This window comes from Rhinopithecus bieti, unplaced genomic scaffold (genome assembly GCF_001698545.2).
Source record: "Rhinopithecus bieti isolate Rb0 unplaced genomic scaffold, ASM169854v2 scaffold_56975, whole genome shotgun sequence".
Lineage (NCBI taxonomy): Eukaryota > Metazoa > Chordata > Mammalia > Primates > Cercopithecidae > Rhinopithecus > Rhinopithecus bieti.
In genome coordinates, this window is record NW_016823127.1 from 576,264 (window position 1) to 596,006 (window position 19,743).

The window sequence follows — 19,743 nt, forward strand, 5'->3', positions numbered from 1 at the left end:
TTTTTTCCCTTTTAAGGCGGTGTCTCGCACTGTTGCCCAGGCTGGAGTGCAGTGGCACGATCTCGGCACACTGCAACCTCCGCCTTCCAGGTTCAAGCGATTCTTCCTCCTTAGCGTCCTGAGTAGTTGGGATTATAGGTGCCTGCCACCACGTCTGGGTAGAGACGGGGTTTCACCATGTTGGCCAGGCTGGTCTCAAACTCCTGACCTCATGATCTGCCCTCCTCAACCTCCCAAAGTGCTGAGATTACAGGCGTGAGCCACTACGCCCAGCTTTACAACTGTTTTTTTAAACCAAAAATATTTATTCTAACCTTAATAATAATAATAACAATAATAATAACAAATAATTTTTGTTGTCAATGAAAATAGGAATATGATGTTATTTATAAAATAAATTCATGATGCAGTATTTCTAAACTCTGAAATCTAAACAATGAACTTTTAAATATTTATATTGCCTTTCTTGGCTCGCGCCTGTAATCCCAGCACTTTGGGAGGCCGAGGCGAGTGGATCACTTGAGGTTGGGAGTTCGGGAGTTCGAGACCAGCCTGACCAACATGGAGAAACCCCGTCTCTACTAAAAAATATAAAATTAGCCTGGTGTAGTGGCTTATGCCTCTAATCCCAGCTACTCGGGAGGCTGAAGCAGGAGAATCACTTGAACCTGGGAGGCCGAGGTTGTGGTGAGTGGTGAGCCGAGATCGCGCCATTGCACTCTAGCCTAGGCAACAAGAGTGAAACTCTGTCTCAAAAAAAAAAACAATATATATAAATATATATATATATCGCCTTTCTCATAGTTTTAAAATTTTATCTCTTGATACAGAATATAATGTGGCTGTTTTTGTGACCAATCAAATGACTGCCGATCCAGGAGCAACTATGACGTAAGCCCCAATATTCTACTTTTTATTTCACAGAGGTTAACATAAAGAGGGTTAGAGTGTAAAACAGAAAATAATTTCAAGGCTGGGCGCAGTGGCTCATGCCTGTGATCCCAGCACTTTAGCAGGCTGAGGCAGGCAGATCACGGGGTCAGGAGATTGAGACCAGCCTGACTAACATAATGAAACCCCGTCTCTATTAAAAATACAAAAATTAGCCGGGTGTGGTGGCGCACACCTGTAATCCCAGCTACTCAGGAGGCTGAGGCAGAAGAATCACTTGAACGTGGGAGGCAGAGGTTGCAGTGAGCCAAGATCATGCCATTGAACTCCTGTCTGGGCAACAGAGCAAGACTCCATCTCAAAAAAAAAAAAGAAAGAAAGAAAAGAATTTCAAAATCAGTAGTCTTTATGTGGACACAAATATATCACAAATGACTTTATTGCCGGGCGCAGGGGCTCACGCCTGTAATCCCAACACTTTGGGAGGCCGAGATGGGTGGATTACCTGAGGTCAGGAGTTCGAGACCAGCCTGGCCAAGATGGTGAAGTCTCATCTCTACTAAAAATACAAAAATTAGCTGGGCATGGTGGTGTACACCTGTAATCCCAGCTACTCGGGAGGCTGAGGTGGGAGAATCACCTGAACCCAGGAGGCAGAGGTTGCAGTGAGCCAAGATCACACCATTACACTCCAGCTTGGGCAACAAGAGCAAAACTCCATCTCAAAAAAAAAAAAATCACTATATTGCACAGCGTATATTACTTCATAATTGTAAATATCACTTGATATCCACAATCTATTTTTCTCTAGTTCTTTATAGAATAAAGCCATACTTTAACCATTTTCAGCAGTACTTTGGGCTTCTCTTTGGTCTAGGGCTAAAGGGGTATAGGAGGATGATAAGAAATAGATCCTAGGGAAATAAAAACTAATATTGCAGCTTATCAGTGCAATAAAACCACTCATAAAACAAAAAAGTCATCTTTCTACAGGATATACATGAGCTATATTTATCAGAGGCCCTAGGGGAGAAGTCTCCTGTTTGAAGAAAAAGAATTTCAGTTCACACCAGGCATATTCAGAATTTGTTGAAGTGTTGTGCACATGACATAACTATTGATGGCTCTGAAACACGGCAGTGAATAGAAAGACACAGAGGCCGGGCGCGGTGGCTCAAGCCTGTAATCCCAGCACTTTGGGAGGCCGAGACGGGCGGATCACGAGGTCAGAAGATCGAGAGCATCCTGGCTAACATGGTGAAACCCTGTCTCTACTAAAAAAATACAAAAAACTAGCCGGGCGAGGTGGCGGCGCCTGTAGTCCCAGCTACTCAGGAGGCTGAGGCAGGAGAATGGCGTGAACCCGGGAGGCGGAGCTTGCAGTGAACCGAGATAGTGCCACTGCACTCCAGCCTGAGCAACAGAGCGAGACTCCGTCTCAAAACAAAAACGAAAAGAAAAAAAAAAAGAAAGACACAGAGAGCTAAAGTAGGATAATAAAAATAGAAAAATCAAAGAAAGGTTTGTTGCCACCATAACAAATTTTGAGCATTATGTGTCTGAATAAGCAATCAAAATAATCCTAAATTCACACCACTGCACTCCAGCCTGGGAGACAGAGCAAGACTGTCTCAAACAAAGCAAAACAAATCTAAATTCATGATAATGCTTTTAAAATTTTTTTTTTCTTTTCTTTTTTCTTTTTTTTTTTTTATGAGACAAAGTTTCACTCTGTCACCCAAGCTGCAATGCAGTGGCACCATCTCTGCTCACTGCAACCTCTGCCTCCCAGGCTCAGGTGATGCTCCTGCCTCAGCCTCCCGAGTAGCTGGAGGGTCACCACGCCTGGCTAATTTTTTTATTTTTATTTTATTTAATTTTTTTTTTGAGTCGGAGTCTCACTCTGTCGCCCAGGCTGGAGTGCAGTGGCCGGATCCCAGCTCACTGCAAGCTCCACCTCCCGGGTTCACGCCATTCTCCTGCCTCAGCCTCCCAAGTAGCTGGGACTACAGGCGCCCGCCACCTCGCCCAGCTAGTTTTTTTTTTTTTGTATTTTTTTTAGTAGAGACGGGGTTTCACTGTGTTAGCCAGGATGGTCTCGATCTCCTGACCTTGTGATCCACCCGTCTCGGCCTCCCAAAGTGCGGGGATTACAGGCTTGAGCCACCGCACCCGGCCAATTTTTAAATTTTTAATAGAGACAGAGTTTCACCATGTTGGCCAGGCTGGTCTCGAATTCCTGACCTCAGGTGATTCACCCACCTCAGCCTCCCAAAGTGTTAGGATTACAGGTGTGAGCCACCACACCCAGCCTGTATATGTATTTTTTGTTGAGTCATTTGAGAAGTTTCTTCTGAACCACGGAAAATTATTTGCAGACATCATGACACTTCACCTCTTAATACTTCAGCATATCTCTTCTAAGAATGATGTTCTTCTACATAGCCACAATACAATTATCACATTCAGAAATTCTAACATTGGCATAATAATGTTATCTAATATACAATTGTATTCAAGTGTCTCCAATTGCCCCAATAATGTCCTTTATAGTTGTTGGGGTTTTTTTGTTTTGCATTCAATTCAGGATCAATTAAAGAACATGCACTGCATGTAACTGTCATGTCTCTTTAGTCTCCTTTAATCAGAACACCTCTTCAACCTTTGTTAGACTTTTATGGCACTGACATTTTTGTAGAACACAGGCTGTTTTGCAATGTCCCTCAATTTGAAGTTGATTTTTTTCTTCATTGTTTAAAATGTTAAACATTTGGACAGGAAAACTACATAAGCAATATTAAGCCCTTCTCAGTATATCATATCAGGAGGCACATGATGGCAGTTTGTCCCATTATTAGTGATGTTAATTCTGATCATATGATTAAAATGATATTCACATGAGGTCTCCATTGTAAAATTACAAAAATTCCCTTTTGTATTTAATTAGTAATTTGTGGGGTGATAATTTAAGACTGTGTAAATATCTTGCTCTGCAATCAGCTTTCATGTATTTATATTAGCATCCATTGAAGATTCTTGCCTAAATTAATTAGAATAAATAAATTATTACTCTGATGGTTGCAATACAAAGTGCTATTACTTTAAAACAGAAGCAATACATCATGTGGTAGCAGATTAAATGAATCATTGACATATATATATAAAAAGATGTTTGATATGCTGGAGTAAATTCTGTAAATTGTATTGAAACGAATGTGTCTCTCTTTAGGCATTTTCCAAACTTACCCTTAACCTTTTGCTTGATCTTTTGCAGTTTGATATCTATCTATCACTTTTCAAGGCCCTTTATTTTTTTTTTTGAGACAGAGTCTCGCTCTGTCACTCAGGCTGGAGTGCAATGGCGTGATCTCGGCTCATTGCAAGCTCCGCCTCCCCAGTTCACGCCATTCTCTCACCTCAGCCTCCCTAGTAGCTGGAACTACAGGCGCCCACCACCACACCTGGCTAATTTTGTTTTTGTGTTTTTAGTAGAGATGGGGTTTCACTGAGTTAGCCAGGATAGTCTCAATCTCCTGACCTCGTGATCCGTCCGCCTTAGCCTCCCAAAGTGCTGGGATTACAAGCATGAGCCACCGCACTTGGCCTCAAGACCCTTTTATAAGTATTTTCTACTTAGTTACAAGAGATTCCTATGAAAAATATTAACTACTCAAATGGTATTAAGCAAGTTAAAAAGATTGAGGAGGGGAAATCAATCATTTATTCACTCAATGAATATTTATTGAAAATCTGCTATGTAACAATATTCTGAGAATTCACTAGTGAACAAAAAAGACAAAAATCCTGGCCTCGGCCAAGCATGGTGGCTCACACCTGTAATCCCAGCTTTTTGGGAGGCTGAGGCAGAAGGACTGCTTGAGTCCAGGAGCCTGGGCAACATAGAGAGACCTTATCTCTACAAAAAATTAAAAAATTAGCCAAGCATGGTGGCAAATGCCGGTAGTCCTAGCTACTTGCTAGGAGGCTGAGGCAGGAGGATTGCTTGAGCCTGGGAGGTCAAGGCTGCAGTGAGCCATGTTTGCACCACTACACTCCAGCCCGGGCAAGAGAGTGAAAAGCTGTCTCAAAAAAAAAAAAAAGAATTATTGTGGCTGGGTGCGGTGGCTCACTCCTGTAATCCAGCACTTTGGGAGACCAAGGCAGGTGGATCACGAGGTCAGGAGATCAAGACCAGCCTGGCCAACACGGCGAAACCCCGTCTCTACTAAAAATATAAAAATTAGCTGGGTGTAAAGACACGTGCCTGTAATCCCAGCTACTCAGGAGGCTGAGGCAGAAGAATCGTTTGAACCCGGGAGGGGAGATTGCAGTGAGCTGAGATCTCACCCCTGTACTTCAGCCTGGGTGACAGAGTGAGACTCTGTCTCAAAAAAAAAAAAAAAAGCAAGAAGGAAAATAAATGATGTCCATTCAACTCAAAAGTTTAGTCTTGGTAAGTCACACGTTGTCTATAGTGTCTATAGTATAGCAGTTGAGTGGTTAAGGCAATCATCTGTTTTATAGGGTGACTTTCATACACAGGACATGAAGTGCTTTACAAAGAGAATAATTTTAAACTGAAGAGAAATGGAAGATTTTAAGGCTGACTTTAAAAGAGAAAATGACTCATTGGCTCAGAGGGAGGAAGTGGGTTGCATTCAAATAAAACAGTACAAGTTAAAGAGCAATGTTCTTTCTTCAGGTGTCGGGAGGGAGCATTGAAGAGGCCAAAACTGTCACTCTAGAGTTAGAAGGCAAAGGAAATCAGTGGAAATTAGATCATTTTTCTTATATTTGTAGAAAGTTTCAAAAAGAGTAAAACAATTTTGAATTAATTCCAATAAGACAAAGAAATGGAGAGGTGACAGATAATTGAAGAGGGAGTTGGAATTGGGAGCAGACTGAAAATGAAGAAGCTAAGTAAAGTGCTAGACAAAGTAACAAAGGCTAGTATTTTTACTGGGTAAGTCAACTGTGAAACATCGTCTCCTCCACCTAGCTGAATTGTTAGGAAACAAGGTTCACTATAATTGGTATGTTAATAAAGTATATTAAATTATAACAATACAAATTAAATGCTTGTCTTTATATAAAGCATAAAAGTTGCCACAGCTAAATGGGGGAAAAAAGGACAATTTTAAACTAAAAGATTTTAAATGCTATTAGGAAACCTCCCATAAAGAAAATATCTTTGTTTCTCAGTGTTTAGAAACTCCAAGCTGCAGCTCCTCTGGGGCCTGTCAGGGAAATATCACTATAATTGGTATGAGTCCACAAGTACCCTGACAGTAATTGAGGCTTATATACCATGTATTATACTTGATCGCACATCGTATTAAAAAGGAACGAAGTTATAGAGGCAAGGAGCTGCCATACAATACAGCAAGAGGAGTAGCTCCTAGATGAGGCTTACAAATACAGACTTTAGAACTGTAATGATCTAGTTGATGAAGACTTGGAGATAAAAAGTCAAAATATCGGCCGGGCGCGGTGGCTCAAGCCTGTAATCCCAGCACTTTGGGAGGCCGAGACGGGCGGATCACAAGGTCAGGAGATCGAGACCACCCTGGCTAATACGGTGAAACCCCGTCTCCACTAAAGAATACAAAAAACTAGCCGGGCGACGAGGCGGGCGCCTGTAGTCCCAGCTACTTGGGAGGCGGAGGCAGGAGAATGGAGTAAACCTGGGAGGCGGAGCTTGCAGTGAGCTGAGATCCGGCCACCGCACTCCAGCCTGGGCGACAGAGCCAGACTCCGTCTCAAAAAAAAAAAAAAAGTCAAAATATCAGCCCATAAAGTCTCACACTGGGGCAAATAACAAGATGAACAACAAATAAGACTGTGATGTTGCCACCTACTTCATTTGTGTATTTGTTTTAGGAAAACAAAAAATCACCTTAGAACATTGGCAGTCTTATAAATGTACAGTCAGTTTATTAAGGATGTCACCTTCTTTTTGTTTGTTTGTTGTTGCCCAGGCTGGAGTGCAGTGGCATGATCTTGGCTCACTGCAACCTCTGCCTCCCAGGTTCAAGAGATTCTCCTGCCTCAGCCTCCTGAGTAACTGGGATTACAGGAGCACTCCACCACACCTGGCTAATTTTTGTATTTTTAGTAGAGACAGGGTTTCACCATGTTGTCCAGGCTGGTCTTGAACTCCTGATCTCAGGCGATCCACCTGCCTCGGCCTCCCAAAGTGCTGGGATTACAGGTGTGAGCCACCACACCCATCCTAAGGATGTCACCTTCTGATCCAACATCATTAGCATAAATTAACAGGCAATATGATTAGAGAAAAAACATTAAACCAGGGTCACTAGCATGGTGACCTTGTACAAGTGATTTGAACTATTGGAACTTCATTTTCCTCCCTCTCAAAATTAATTTGTATTTATTGATTACTTACCATGTGCCAGGTGCTTTTATGCATCATCTTATCTAATTATCATGTGACCCAATGTAACTCACAGCCTCCTTGGACCTCCCTGTTTTTGTGAAGCCAATCTCAGTATGTTGTTGAATCCCTCCCCATCTCACCTCCCCAACAAAAAAAGAACCCAGAATTCCATCTTTAAAATGTTGAAAAAAGTATATATTTTTCTGCATATTTTGGAAGAAGACAGAGGGGAGAATTACTTAACGAAACTTCTTAAGCATGTCCTTTTTTTTTTTAACCATCTCTTCTCTTTCCTCAAAATTCTTCTCCTTTGGCGGTACTCCCCTTTCCCCCATCTTCCCAAAATCTCAAAGCCTCCCCTGCCGGGCATGGCTCACAACTGTAATCCCAGCACTTTGGGAGGCTGAGGCAGGTGGATCACCTGAGGTCAGGAGTTCGACACAAGCCTGGCCAACATGGCGAAACTGCATCTTTACTAAAAATACAAAAATTAGCCTGGTGTGGTGGCGGGTTCCTGTAATCCAGCTACTTGGGAGGCTAAGGCAGGGAGAATTGCTTGAACCCAGGAGGTGGAGGTTGCAGTGAGCCGAGATCCTGCCACTGCACTCTAGCCTGGGTGACAAAGCAAGGCTCCATCTCAAAAAAAGCCTCCTCATTCTTGGGCAAGTTCAATCTTTGTCTCCTCAATGGACCACTTCTGGAAAATGCCATCTGTAACCTCACTCCTTAGCAAGTAAAAAGCACCAGGAGTACTTATTGTCCCTCAAGCTTGCCCTTGCTCATGCCCAATCAGTATTAAGGTAGGCATGATGATTATTCCTAATTTATAAAGATGGAAACAGAGGCTCGGACACTTAGTGCTTGCCCAATCCCAGAATTTAAAAATGTGGGAGACAGAATTTGAACCCAGGTATCTTTGACATCAAAGTTAATGCTACTTGAACCTCACTGTACCATCCTCCCCATCCTATACCATAACTCTATATGTTTCATGACTCCAGCATCCTAATTTGACATTGCCAGGTCAGGCTGCTTTGGGTCTTACCCTCAACAGTGTAATATGCCATATCCTGTTCAACCAGAGGGGGAGAAATGAAATATTCTCATCCCCTCTTTATTACTAATATCCACCTCCATCTCTTCCTCCTCCTCGCCATACTCCCCAGTTCCCTGACAAAAGGAAGAGAGAAGAAGAGCAGAAAATATAAAAGAAGAGGAAATAAGATGATAGGCTCAAGGAGGGTTGTAGGTGGTTTTCTGAAGCTGTTTTTGCTTGGTCAGAAATAGAAGAAAATTAAAGCCCTATAAAAGAATGTGGAATGCTATTACACCTTCTTGTACTTCACCTCAAGACTTGGTTATAACTGCTGTAATAGTCAGGAAGTTCAAAGAAACTTAAAGAAAAGTTTCCTGGTCTACTTTTCACTGACAGAGTGACTGTTTAGTTAAATAATAGTTATCCTATGTATTATTTTGGTTTTGTTTAGTTTAGTTTAATTTTTGAGACAGTGTCTCTGTTGCCCAGGCTGGAGTGCAGTGGCATGATCTTAGCTCACTGCAGCCTTGGACTCCCAGGCTCAAGCGATCCTCCCACCTCAGCCTCCAAGACAGCACAGAACCAGGCACATGCCACCACACCGAGCTCATTTTTTGTATTTTTTGTAGAGACAGGGTTTCACCCTGTTGCCAGCCTAGTCTCAAACTCGTGGGCCTCCAAGGGATCAAACAAGCGATCTGCCCACCTTGGCCTCCCAATGTGCTGGGATTACAAGTGTGAGCCACTGTGCCCAGCCAATAATTATCTTTTATCGAGGATCTCTTATGTGCCAAGATTGCCGTAAGGATAGAACAAATATATGTAAGTGAACAAGTACAGTTCCTGGCACATAGGAGGCTTTTATGTATACTATTCAAGATTCAGGCCGGGTGCAGTGGCTCACACCGGTAATCCCAGCACTTTGGGAGGCTAAGGAGGGCGGATCATTTAAGGTCAGGAGTTTGAGACCATCCTGGCCAACATGGTGAAACTCCATATCCTAAAAATACAAAAAAATTGGCTCAGTGTGGTGGCACACACCTGCAGTCCCAGCTACTCAGGAGGCTGAGGCAGGAGAATCACTTCAGCCTGGGTGGTGGAGGTTGCAATGAGCCGAGATCGTGACACTGCACTCTAGCCTGGGTGACAGAGTGAGACTCTGTCTCAAAAAAAAAAAGATTCAATATATCTTGAATCCTCACAATGCCCTAAGAGGTAAAGTCTTTTTATTCTCATTTTATAGTGAAAGAAACTGAGGTTCATAAAGGTAGCCCAAGGTAATATAGGTAATAAATGTTTAAGTCAGGATTAGGAAAGCATGTAAATAATTGTAGTCACCGGACTTATGCCTTACCCGAATTATTTCATTTTATTTTACAACTATTACAGTTATTATCCCCCACTAAAAATGAAGAAATAAGGAGGGCATGGTGACTCACACCTGTAATCCCAGCACTTTGGGAGGCTCAGGCAGGCGGATCACCTGAGGTCAGGAGTTCGAGACCAGCCTGACTAACATGGCAAAATCCCAGCTACTTGGGAGGCCTCAGCCCGGGAGGCAGAGTTTGCAGTGAACTGAGATTGTGCCACTGCACTCCAGCTGGGTGACACAGCAAGACTCCATCTCAAAGAAAAAAAAAAAAAAAAAAGGAGGAGGTCCAGTGCAGTGGCTCACACCTCTCATCCCAACACTTTGGGAGGCCGAGGTGGGTGGATCACTTGAGGTCAGGAGTTCAAGACCAGCCTGGCCAACATGGTGAATCTTTGTCTCTACTGAAAACACAAAAATTAGCCAGGCGTGATGGCAGGCGCCTGTAGTCCCAGCTACTCCAGAGGCTGAGGCAGAAGAATCGCTTGAACTCGGGAGGCGGAGGCTGCAGTGAGCTGAGATCCTGGCACTGAACTCTAGCCTGGGCGGCAGAGAAAGATGCCATCTAAAAAAAATAATAACAAAAGAAGAAACAGAGATTTAGAATGGTTAAACAATTTTCTTCAAGTCATATGGCTAAAAAGCCAGAATTTGAACCCAGGTCTAACTCCAGAGCTCATACAACACACAGTATATCAAGACTGCTTCTGCCTGGGGAATGGCTGGTATGCTGTCACGTGAGAGGTTTTGCAGGGATGTATCCATTTTTCCAGTGAATCGACCATAGTCCAGAGCCCTCAGCCTTGCAGGCAGAGGTTTGATTTGGTCAGCCTACTAAGAACCAATCTGTTTCTTGGGGGCAGACACACATTAATCAAGCTCATGAGACTGAATGAAGAACCAGGGGGCCAGTTTATTGATAATGAAAATGTAACTACATTCGAGATTCATGTGACCAGCACATTATCTCCCTGTAAGTAGACCGCAATAGGAATCCAAATTTTGATCTGAAATTATTTACTAGATATGGAATTCAAGCAAAGGGAAAAATTTGATGACTTAGAAGAATGTCTGCCACATAGCAAGGACTCAGTAAATCTTAGTTATTATTATTATTAATACCCATGTACACCAGAGAAAGGGTTATGAATTTCCTAGACTTACACAAAAATTTTTGTATGTGCGTATATGTGCCTTTTTTTTGGGGGGTGGAATGTTTTTATTAAATTATCAAAGTGTTAGTGACCTACAAGAAAGGTTAAGAGCCATAAATTTGGCCAGGCGTGGTTGTGGCTCATGCCTGTAATCCCAGCACTTTGGCAGGCTGAGGCGGGCAGATCATGAGGTCAGGTAGTTGAAGACCAGCCTGACTAACATGGTGAAACCCCATCTCTACTAAAAATACAAAAATTAGCCGGGCGTGGTGGCATGCGCCTGTAATCTACTACTAGCTACTCAGGAGGCTAAGCCAGGAGAATCACTTGAACCCGGGAGGTGGAGATTGCAGTGAGCCGCGATCACGGCACTGCACTCCAGCCTGGGCAACAGAGCAAGACTCCATCTCAAAAAAAAAAAAAAAAAAAAATCCATAAATTTGACACAAAATCCCGAACACCTTAGTGGAACAAACAAAATTTGTTTGTTTTCCTTTCTTTTTAACCTATGGATTATATCAAACAAACAAAATTTGAATTGGCTTGATATTCTCCTGGAGCTAAGGCTGCTATGTCACAGCCTATTTTGATTAAGTATAACTTCTTAGTTTATGAATCATTTGTTAGACTTTTTTATCCCCATAATATCTTTCTTTTTCTTTTTTTTCTTTTATTTTGTGTATTTTATTTTATTTTTGAGACAGGGTCTTGCTCTGTCACCCAGGCTGGAGTGACTGGAGTGCAGTGGCACAATTACGACTCACTGCAGCCTCAACTTCCTGGACTCGAGAGATCTTCCTGCGTCAGCCTCCTGAGTAGCCAGGACTACAGGCATGCACCACCCTGCCCAGCTAATTTTTGTATTTTTTGTAGAGATGGGGTTTTACCATGTTGTCCAGACTGGTCTTGAACTCCTGGGCTCAAGGGATCCACCTGCCGCAGTCTCCCAAAGGGCTGGGATTACAGGCGTGAGCCACTGTGCCCAGCCTCATTCCTATATGTTCTCTTTGCCCTTTTGCAAATGCTATAATTTATTTCCCCATTTGGGTGATTCAAAATCATCTCCTTTTGGAAATAGTGTTCTTAACATTCAGGCTCTTCACCTACAGTAATGACAATTGTCTCTATTCTTTTTTGCATATCAGGTACCACACTAGTAACAGCAAACAATAGTTTGCTAAGAAGAAAAATCATGACTGCACATCTAGAAGCTCTAGCTTCCCAGTCTTGTTTAGGTTATCTATAATGGCATGGGAGGCATGGTGCTTCAACTGGGGGAATCTATCTTCTTTTATATTTGCCTCTGTCAGAACACTCTTCAAAAGTTTCCTGAATTACAGTTTTGAAGATATGACACAAATCTGTGTCCAAGAAGGACCTAGACTAGGGAGTCCCAAATTGTCATCTCTGTATTCATTCCACAATATTTATGGAGTACCCTGTATATTATAGGCACTTTTCCAGGCACTGGAGTTTCAAAGATGAACAGAGATTTAGAGTATAGTTGGGGAATAAGACCCATACATTTAAAATTACCATGTAGTGTGCTTTATTTTTTATTTATTTATTTATTTTTTGAGACGGAGTCTTGCTTTTGTTACCCAGGCTGGAGTGCAATGGTGCGATCTCGGCTCACCACAACCTCCACCTCTCAGGTTCAAGCGATTCTCCTGCCTCAGCCTCCTGAGTAGCTGGGATTACAGGCATGTGCCACCACACCCAGCTAATTTTGTATTTTTGGTAGAGACAGGGTTTCTCCATCTTGGTGAAGCTGATCTTGAACTCCCAACCTCAGGTGATCCACCCACCTCGGCCTCCCAAAGTGGTGGGGTTACAGGCGTGAGCCACCTCGCCCGGCCAGTAATCTCATTTTTAAAAGTCAGGCTGGGCGTGGTGGCTCGCGCTTATAACCCCAGCACTTTGGGAGGCCGAGGCGGGCAGATCACGAGGTCAGGAGTTCAAGACCAGCCTGGCCAACACAGTGAAACCTTGGCTCTACTAAAAATGCAAAAAATTAGCTGGGCGTGGTGGTGGGCGCCTGTAATCCTAGCTACCTGGGAGGCTGAGGCGGGAGAATTGCTTGAACCCAGGAGGCGGAGGTTGCAGTGAGCGAGAGCACACCACTGCACTCCAGCCTGGGCGACAGAGCTAGACTCAGTCTCAAAAAAAAAAGAAAAAAGTCAAACAAAATATAAACTATTTATCATAGGAATCTCAGAAGCCTAGACTAGGTGGGGTATATAGCAGCTCCAAAACTCACCCCACTCCTTAGTTTATGAACAAGCCTCTGCTTGTTTAGAATATACACTTACTCCAACTCCTGACATCCACCACAGAAAAATTGCCTTGTAATTGCAGATATTGCCATATATATTCCATATGATGAAACCTGAAAAGGTATTTTATTAATTCAGCTTTCAGGCAGATCCCAAAAAACCCATTGGGGGACACATTCTGGCTCATGCTTCAACAACAAGAATAAGCTTGCGAAAAGGAAGAGGAGAGCTCAGAATTGCCAAGATTTATGATAGGTAAATTTTTTTTATTCTTTGTGTGTGTGTGTGTGTGTGTGTGTGTGTGTGTGTGTGTGTAGAGACGGGGTTTTGCCATGTTGCCCAAACTGGTCTCAAACTCCTAGGCTCAAGCAATTCTCCCACCTTGGCCACCCAAAGTGCTGGGACTATAGGTGTGAGTAGCTGGGACTACAGGCGCCTGCCACCTCGCCCGGCTAGTTTTTTGTATTTTTTTAGTAGAGACGGGGTTTCACCATGTTAGCCAGGATGGTCTCGATCTCCTGACCTTGTGATCCGCCCGTCTCGGCCTCCCAAAGTGCTGGGATTACAGGCTTGAGCCACCGTGCCCGGCCAGATTTAATAAATTTTACAGAGAAAACTACTACATGTTAGCTGTTCTAGGTTCTTGGGATAAAGCAGTGAACAAAACAAAAAGACTAGTTCATGCCCTCAAGGAACTTACTTTCATTTTATTGGTAATGATTTGTATAACATATGTCATCCCCTCTAGACAGTAATCCTAAGGGTTTGCTTCCTCACCGGGGTATTCCCAGTTCCTGGGACATGGTAGATGTGTCATATTTGTGACTGACTGATCAACCCCAAGCCACAAAGCAAAGATTTGCAGTAACTCTACCCTAGAGAGGGAAAAGCTGCTCCCTAAAGATCAGATGAGCTCTTAATCTGGTGTTTGCTATGAATCACAGTAGTACTTATTATGTATTATTATTGAATAAATATTAAATAATCAGTTCCCCCATCTAAGATGGTTTTTGTTCCGACCATTTTGTTTTTCACCATCTGTCTCTGTTGAAGATTATAATACATAAATGCTACATTTTTGTTGTTGTTGTTGTTGTTTTGTTTGTTTGGAGATGGAGTCTCGCTCTGTCGCCCAGGCTGGAGAGCAGTGGTGCGATCTCGGCTCACTGCAAGCTCTGCCTCCTGGTTCATGCCATTCTCCTGCCTCAGCCTCCCAAGTAGCTGGGACTACAGGTGCCCACCACCACGCCCAGCTAATTTTTTTTGCATTTTTAGTAGAGACGGGGTTTCACTGTGTTAGCCAGGATAGTCTTGATCTCTTGACCTCGTGATCCACCCGCCTCAGCCTCCCAAAGTGCTGGGATTACAGGTATGAGCCACTGCGCCTGGCCTGTTGTTGATTTTGTTTTTGAGAAGGAGTTTCGCTCTTGTTGCCCAGACTGGAGTGCAATGGAGTGATCTTGGCTCACTGCAATAGATTCTCCTGCCTCAGCCTCTCAAGTAGCTGGAATTGCAGGCATGCACTACCACGCCCGCTAATTTTGTATTTTTAGTAGAGATGGGGTTTCTCCATGTTGGTCAGGCTGGTCTCGAACTCCCAACCTCAGGTGATTCTCCCACCTTGGCCTCCCAAAGTGCTGGGATTACAGGCATGAGCCACTGCACCTGGCCCATAAATGCTATGTTTTTTGTTTTTTGAGACAGAGTCTTGCTCTGTAGCCCAGGCTGGAGTGCATTGGCGCAGTCTCTGCTCACTGCAAGCTCCGCCTCCCGTGTTCATGCCATTCTCCTGCCTCAGTCTCCCCAGTAGCTGGGATTACAGGCTCCCACTACCAAAATGCTGTTTTATGGAGCTTTGGCAAGCTCTAAAAATTTGTGACAAATGTACTTCATTGGGCCAGGTGCAATGGCTCATGCCTGTAATCTCAGCACTTTGGGAGGCCGATGCAGGTGGATCACCTGAGGTCAGGAGCTCAAGACCGGCCTGGCCAACATGGCGAAACCCCGTCTCTATTAAAAATACAAAAATTAGCCGGGCATGGTGGTGGGTGCCTGTAATCCCAGCTACTCAGGAGGCTAAGGCGGGAGAATCGCTTGAACCCAATAGGGGGAAGTTACAGTGAGCCAAGATTGTGCCACTGCACTCCAGCCTGGGCAACAGAGACTTTGTCTCAAAAAACACCCCAAAATACAAATGTACTTCGTCGAACTCAATGGTTTCATCTAGTCATATGTCTTAGCTCACCTGTTAGACATCTTAAAAGTAAAGATTGTGTCTCTTTTGTACAATCTATAGGGTCTAGTACCTGCTAAAGTATAATTTTTAAAAAAATTAAAAACTTGACTTTCTTGCAAATAAATATAAAATGAACATGTATCAAAGATTTTATTCAACCCTTGAATTAAGGAGGAAACCCGTGATTCAAATGAACATTGTAGTCAATCAAAGGAATACTGAAATAATTTTTTTTTTTTTTTGAGATGGAGTCTCCCTCTTTTGCCCAGGCTACAGTGCAGTGGCACGATCTCGGCTCACTGCAACCTCCGCCTCCTGGGTTCAAGCAATTCTTCTGCCTCAGCCTCCTGAGTAACTGGGATCACAGGCACCCACCACCATGCCTAGCTAATTTTTGTATTTTTAATAGAGAGGGGGTTTCACCATGTTGGCCAGGCTGGTCTCGAACTCCTGATGTCAACTGATCCACCCACCTCAGCCTCCCAAAGTGCTGGGATTACAGGTGTGAGCCACCACACCCAGCCTATTATTTTAAAGAGACAGTTTAACAACCACCTGACCATCACCTGATGGTTGTATTACATTCCTGGTGGGGTAGGGGGCTCTCCTTCCCTGCTCATGTCTGCCTAACTACCTACTCTAACAAAATGAAATATAAATTGATGAAAAATGAGTCAATATCTATAGGAAAATAATCAATTGCATTCCGCTTTACACGATTTACATCTCTCTGGACAAAATAATTTGCACTACTCATAGTTCTCTACAACTTATGGAGTTATAAAATAGATCAAAGACAATGGAAGGCATACAGCCCTCACAGAATTGGATAACATGGGGGCCGAGTGCGGTGGCTCACACCTGTAATCCCCCAGCACTTTGGGAGGCCAAGGCAGGTAGGTCAGGAGTTCGAAACCAGGCTGACCAACAAGGTGAAACCCCGTCTCTACTAAAAATACAAAAATTTGCCAGGTGTGGTGGTGGGCCCCTGTAGTCCCAGCTCCTCAGGAGGCTGAGGCAGGAGAATTGCTTAAACCCGTGAGGCGGAGGTTGCAGTGAGCCAAGATTGCGCCACTGCACTCCAGCCTGGGTGACAGAGAGAGACTCTGTCTCAAAAAAAAAAAAAAAATTGGATAACCTGGGAGGATGTGCTAGACAACCTATGTTTCCACAGAAGGTACTCAGTAATCTTTTAATTTATTTCAAAGTCTTTTACAGTTTGCTTCTACATTAGTCTAGCCATGAGAAAGGTGCATACCCCTATAGAATCAGATAAACCCCTAAGGGGCTGCTATACAATGCCTGACACTATGCTAAAAGAATACCCAGTTGGCCAGACGCAGTGGCTTACGCCTGTAATCCCAGCACTTTGAGAGGCTGAGACAGGCAGATCGCCTGAGGTCAGGAGTTCGAGACCAGCCTGGTCAACATGGTGAAACCCCATCTCTACTAAAAATACGAAAATTAGGCGGGCGTGGTGGCGGGTGCCTGTAATCCCAGCTACTCGGGAGGCTGAGGCAGGAGAATTGTTTGAACCCAGGAAGCAGAGGTTGCAGTGAGCTGAGATCTCGCCATTGCACTCCAGCCTGGGGGACAAGAGCAAGACTTCATCTCAAAAAAAAAAAAAAAATTAAAATAAATAAATAAATAAACACCCAGTTATCCTTTCACCTGTTTCCAAATTTGGGGTGATTTTTCTTGACATTCAGAACTCTATATATAGAAGTTGCTCAATAAATGTTTGTGAGGGTTAATAATACTTGTGGGTAAGTTCTGTAGGCCACATTTGGTTGTACCAACTCTCAGATGTCTCTGGAGACTCAGACTGATGGGAGCATAATGCCTGTGACTTGAATATAGTATTTATAGAAATAGAGCTTTTTATAAACTTCTGTTCCCTTGTATTCTGTTAGTCCTGAGATGCCTGAAAATGAAGCCACCTTCGCAATAACTGCTGGAGGAATTGGGGATGCCAAGGAGTAGGTGGTGAATTGATGCAAATCGCTTCTTAGTGCTTATTAGGAGCTGAAGAAATGGAAAAGCAGTCTCCAATTTCACATCTTAAAATAGAGGTTTTTTCCCGCATGTTACTAAAGGAAAGTCAGCAAAAGATATTTAAATCTTATATTTATCTTAAAAGTCCTTGATTTGTGATAACTACACATTGTATGTAAATTCAGGGATATGTATATATGTGTGTGTGCGTGCGTGTGTGTGTGTGTATACCTCACATATATAGTAGATATATGTACCTACTGAAATTCTCTCATTCTGTGTATGTATATATACCTATGGAAAACTAGTTGTTGGGAAAGGGGTACGTGATGCTCTCCCTTTCACTTTTCAAAGTGAGCCACTAAGCAGATGGAAAGTCTAAGAGTTCAGAAATGCCCCATTCTCCTAAGGACTTTGCCTTCACCATTTTTCTAGGGTATAGTGCCACTGACTTACAGAGCTGGATGTTTTTCCATAAGAAAAAAGCTCTTTCTATTTATAATGCCAAACTGCATATTCACCTTTATAGCAACAGAAAACAAACATTAAAGTAAGCCAAATTTTAAATCATTTGACTTTGACAAGCAGAAATTACTTTTTAAAAATGTATTTATGGCTGGGCGTGGTGGCTCACACCTGTAATCCCATCACTTTGGGAGACCGAGGCAGGTGGATCACTTGATGTCAAGAGTTCAAGACCAGCCTGGCCAACGTGGAGAAACCCCATCTCTACTAAAAATACAAAAATTAGCCAAGCTCAGTGGCATGTGCCTGTAATCCCAGCTACTCTGCAGGCTGAGGTAAGAGAATCACTTGAACCTGGGAGGCAGAAATTGCGGCAAGCCAAGATGGTGCCACTGCACTCTAGCCTAAGTGACAGAGTGAGACTCCGTCTCAAATATATATATATATATATTTTTAATGTTAAAATTAATTTGAATGTAAAATTTCCGATTACAAGTCTTAGAAATGTGTAAAAGATATTTTTTTGATTGTTAAACAAAAAAAAATCTTGTTTTCAAAATGCATGCGTGGTGAAAATATGTAAAAATTAAAATACTAATGATAATATACAATGAAAAGTTTTATAGACTTCAATCTTTATAGACTTTAATGTTGCATTAACTTACATGAAAATTCCAGGGTTGAGTGTAGTGGCTCACACCTATAATCCCAGCACTTTGGGAGGCCAAGGAGAATGAATTGCTTGAGCCCAGGAGTTTGAACATCAGCCTGGGCAATATGGCAAAACCCCATCTCTACAAAAAATGCAAAAAAATTAGCCAGGCATGGTGGTGTGTGCCTGTGGTCCCAGCTACTCAGGAAGCTGAAGTGGGAGGATCGCTGGAGCCCGGGAGGCAGAGGTTGCATTGAGCCAAGATAGAGCCACTGCATTCCAGCCTGGGTCGCAGACTGACACCCTGTCTCAAAAAAAAAAAGAAGGAAAAAGAAGAAAATTCAAGTATTCAAAGTACCATTTGTTACAAAAGGTATTTGATTATTCATGAAATTAATTCAGTCACTAATTATTATTAATGTTAAGTGCTAAAGAATAAACAAGGAAAATGTGGTTCCTACTCATAAAGAATGTGTACACTAGTTAAGAGAAAAGACTAATATTTAGGAAAACAAGAGAGCAAATGGTTATATCATTAATTCATAAGCAATGTAATCTTGGATTGACCCTTAAAGAAAGTAAAATTCTGCTGGGTGCGGTAGCTCACACCTATAATCCCAGCACTTTGAGAGGCCAAGGTGGGTGGATCACTTGAGGTCAGAAATTCGAGACCAGGCTGGCCAACATAGTGAAACCCCATCTCCACTAAAAATATGAAATTAGCTGGGCGTGGTGACACACGTCTGTAATCCCAGCTACTCAGGAGGCTGAGGCAGGAAAATCGCATGAACCCGGGAGGCGGATGTTGCAGTGAGCTGAGATTGTGCCACTGCACTCCAGCCTGGGCGACAGAGCGAGTCTCCGTCTCAAAAAATAAATAAATAAGTAAAATTCTAAAAATGGGAGAGGAAAGGTTAAGCTGAGAGACTGCATGTGCAAAGGAATAGGAACTGGGATATGGAAAGAAAACGGGAGACTAACTTGGCAAGCAGAAATTGTTCACAATGCAGGATACTGGGAAATAAGAGCTTTTTTTCTTCCTTTTACCTTTTGAAAATCACAGAAGCTACTTCCCTGAATAAGCAGAGATAAAGTCATCTAGGAGCAGATTTTCTGCATTCTGCAAAATCACTTAAATGGCTTATTTTCGTATGCAAATATAAAGGCATACTTTTGTCCTAGGGAAAGGAAGGCTTTGTTACTTGATTCATTGTGTATATTTAAAATTTTCTGTGTATGCTGTTTTAATAATTTTTTTTTTTTTTTTTTTTT

The 19,743-nt window shown here is 42.8% G+C and overlaps 1 protein-coding gene across 2 annotated transcripts in view; it reads left to right on the top strand.

Annotated features, from left to right (window-relative positions):
• The window catches only part of DMC1 (DNA meiotic recombinase 1), a 52,364-nt gene extending 34,335 nt beyond the window's left edge, over positions 1-18,029 (top strand). For both annotated transcript variants that reach the window (XM_017861312.1, XM_017861313.1), the window contains 3 exons: positions 831-891; positions 13,262-13,378; positions 17,273-18,029. In XM_017861312.1, the coding sequence (XP_017716801.1) occupies positions 831-891; positions 13,262-13,378; positions 17,273-17,342 (248 nt within the window). In that variant the 3' untranslated portion in view covers positions 17,343-18,029. The remainder of the gene's footprint in view (positions 1-830; positions 892-13,261; positions 13,379-17,272) is intronic.
• The last annotated feature ends 1,714 nt before the right edge of the window (positions 18,030-19,743 follow it).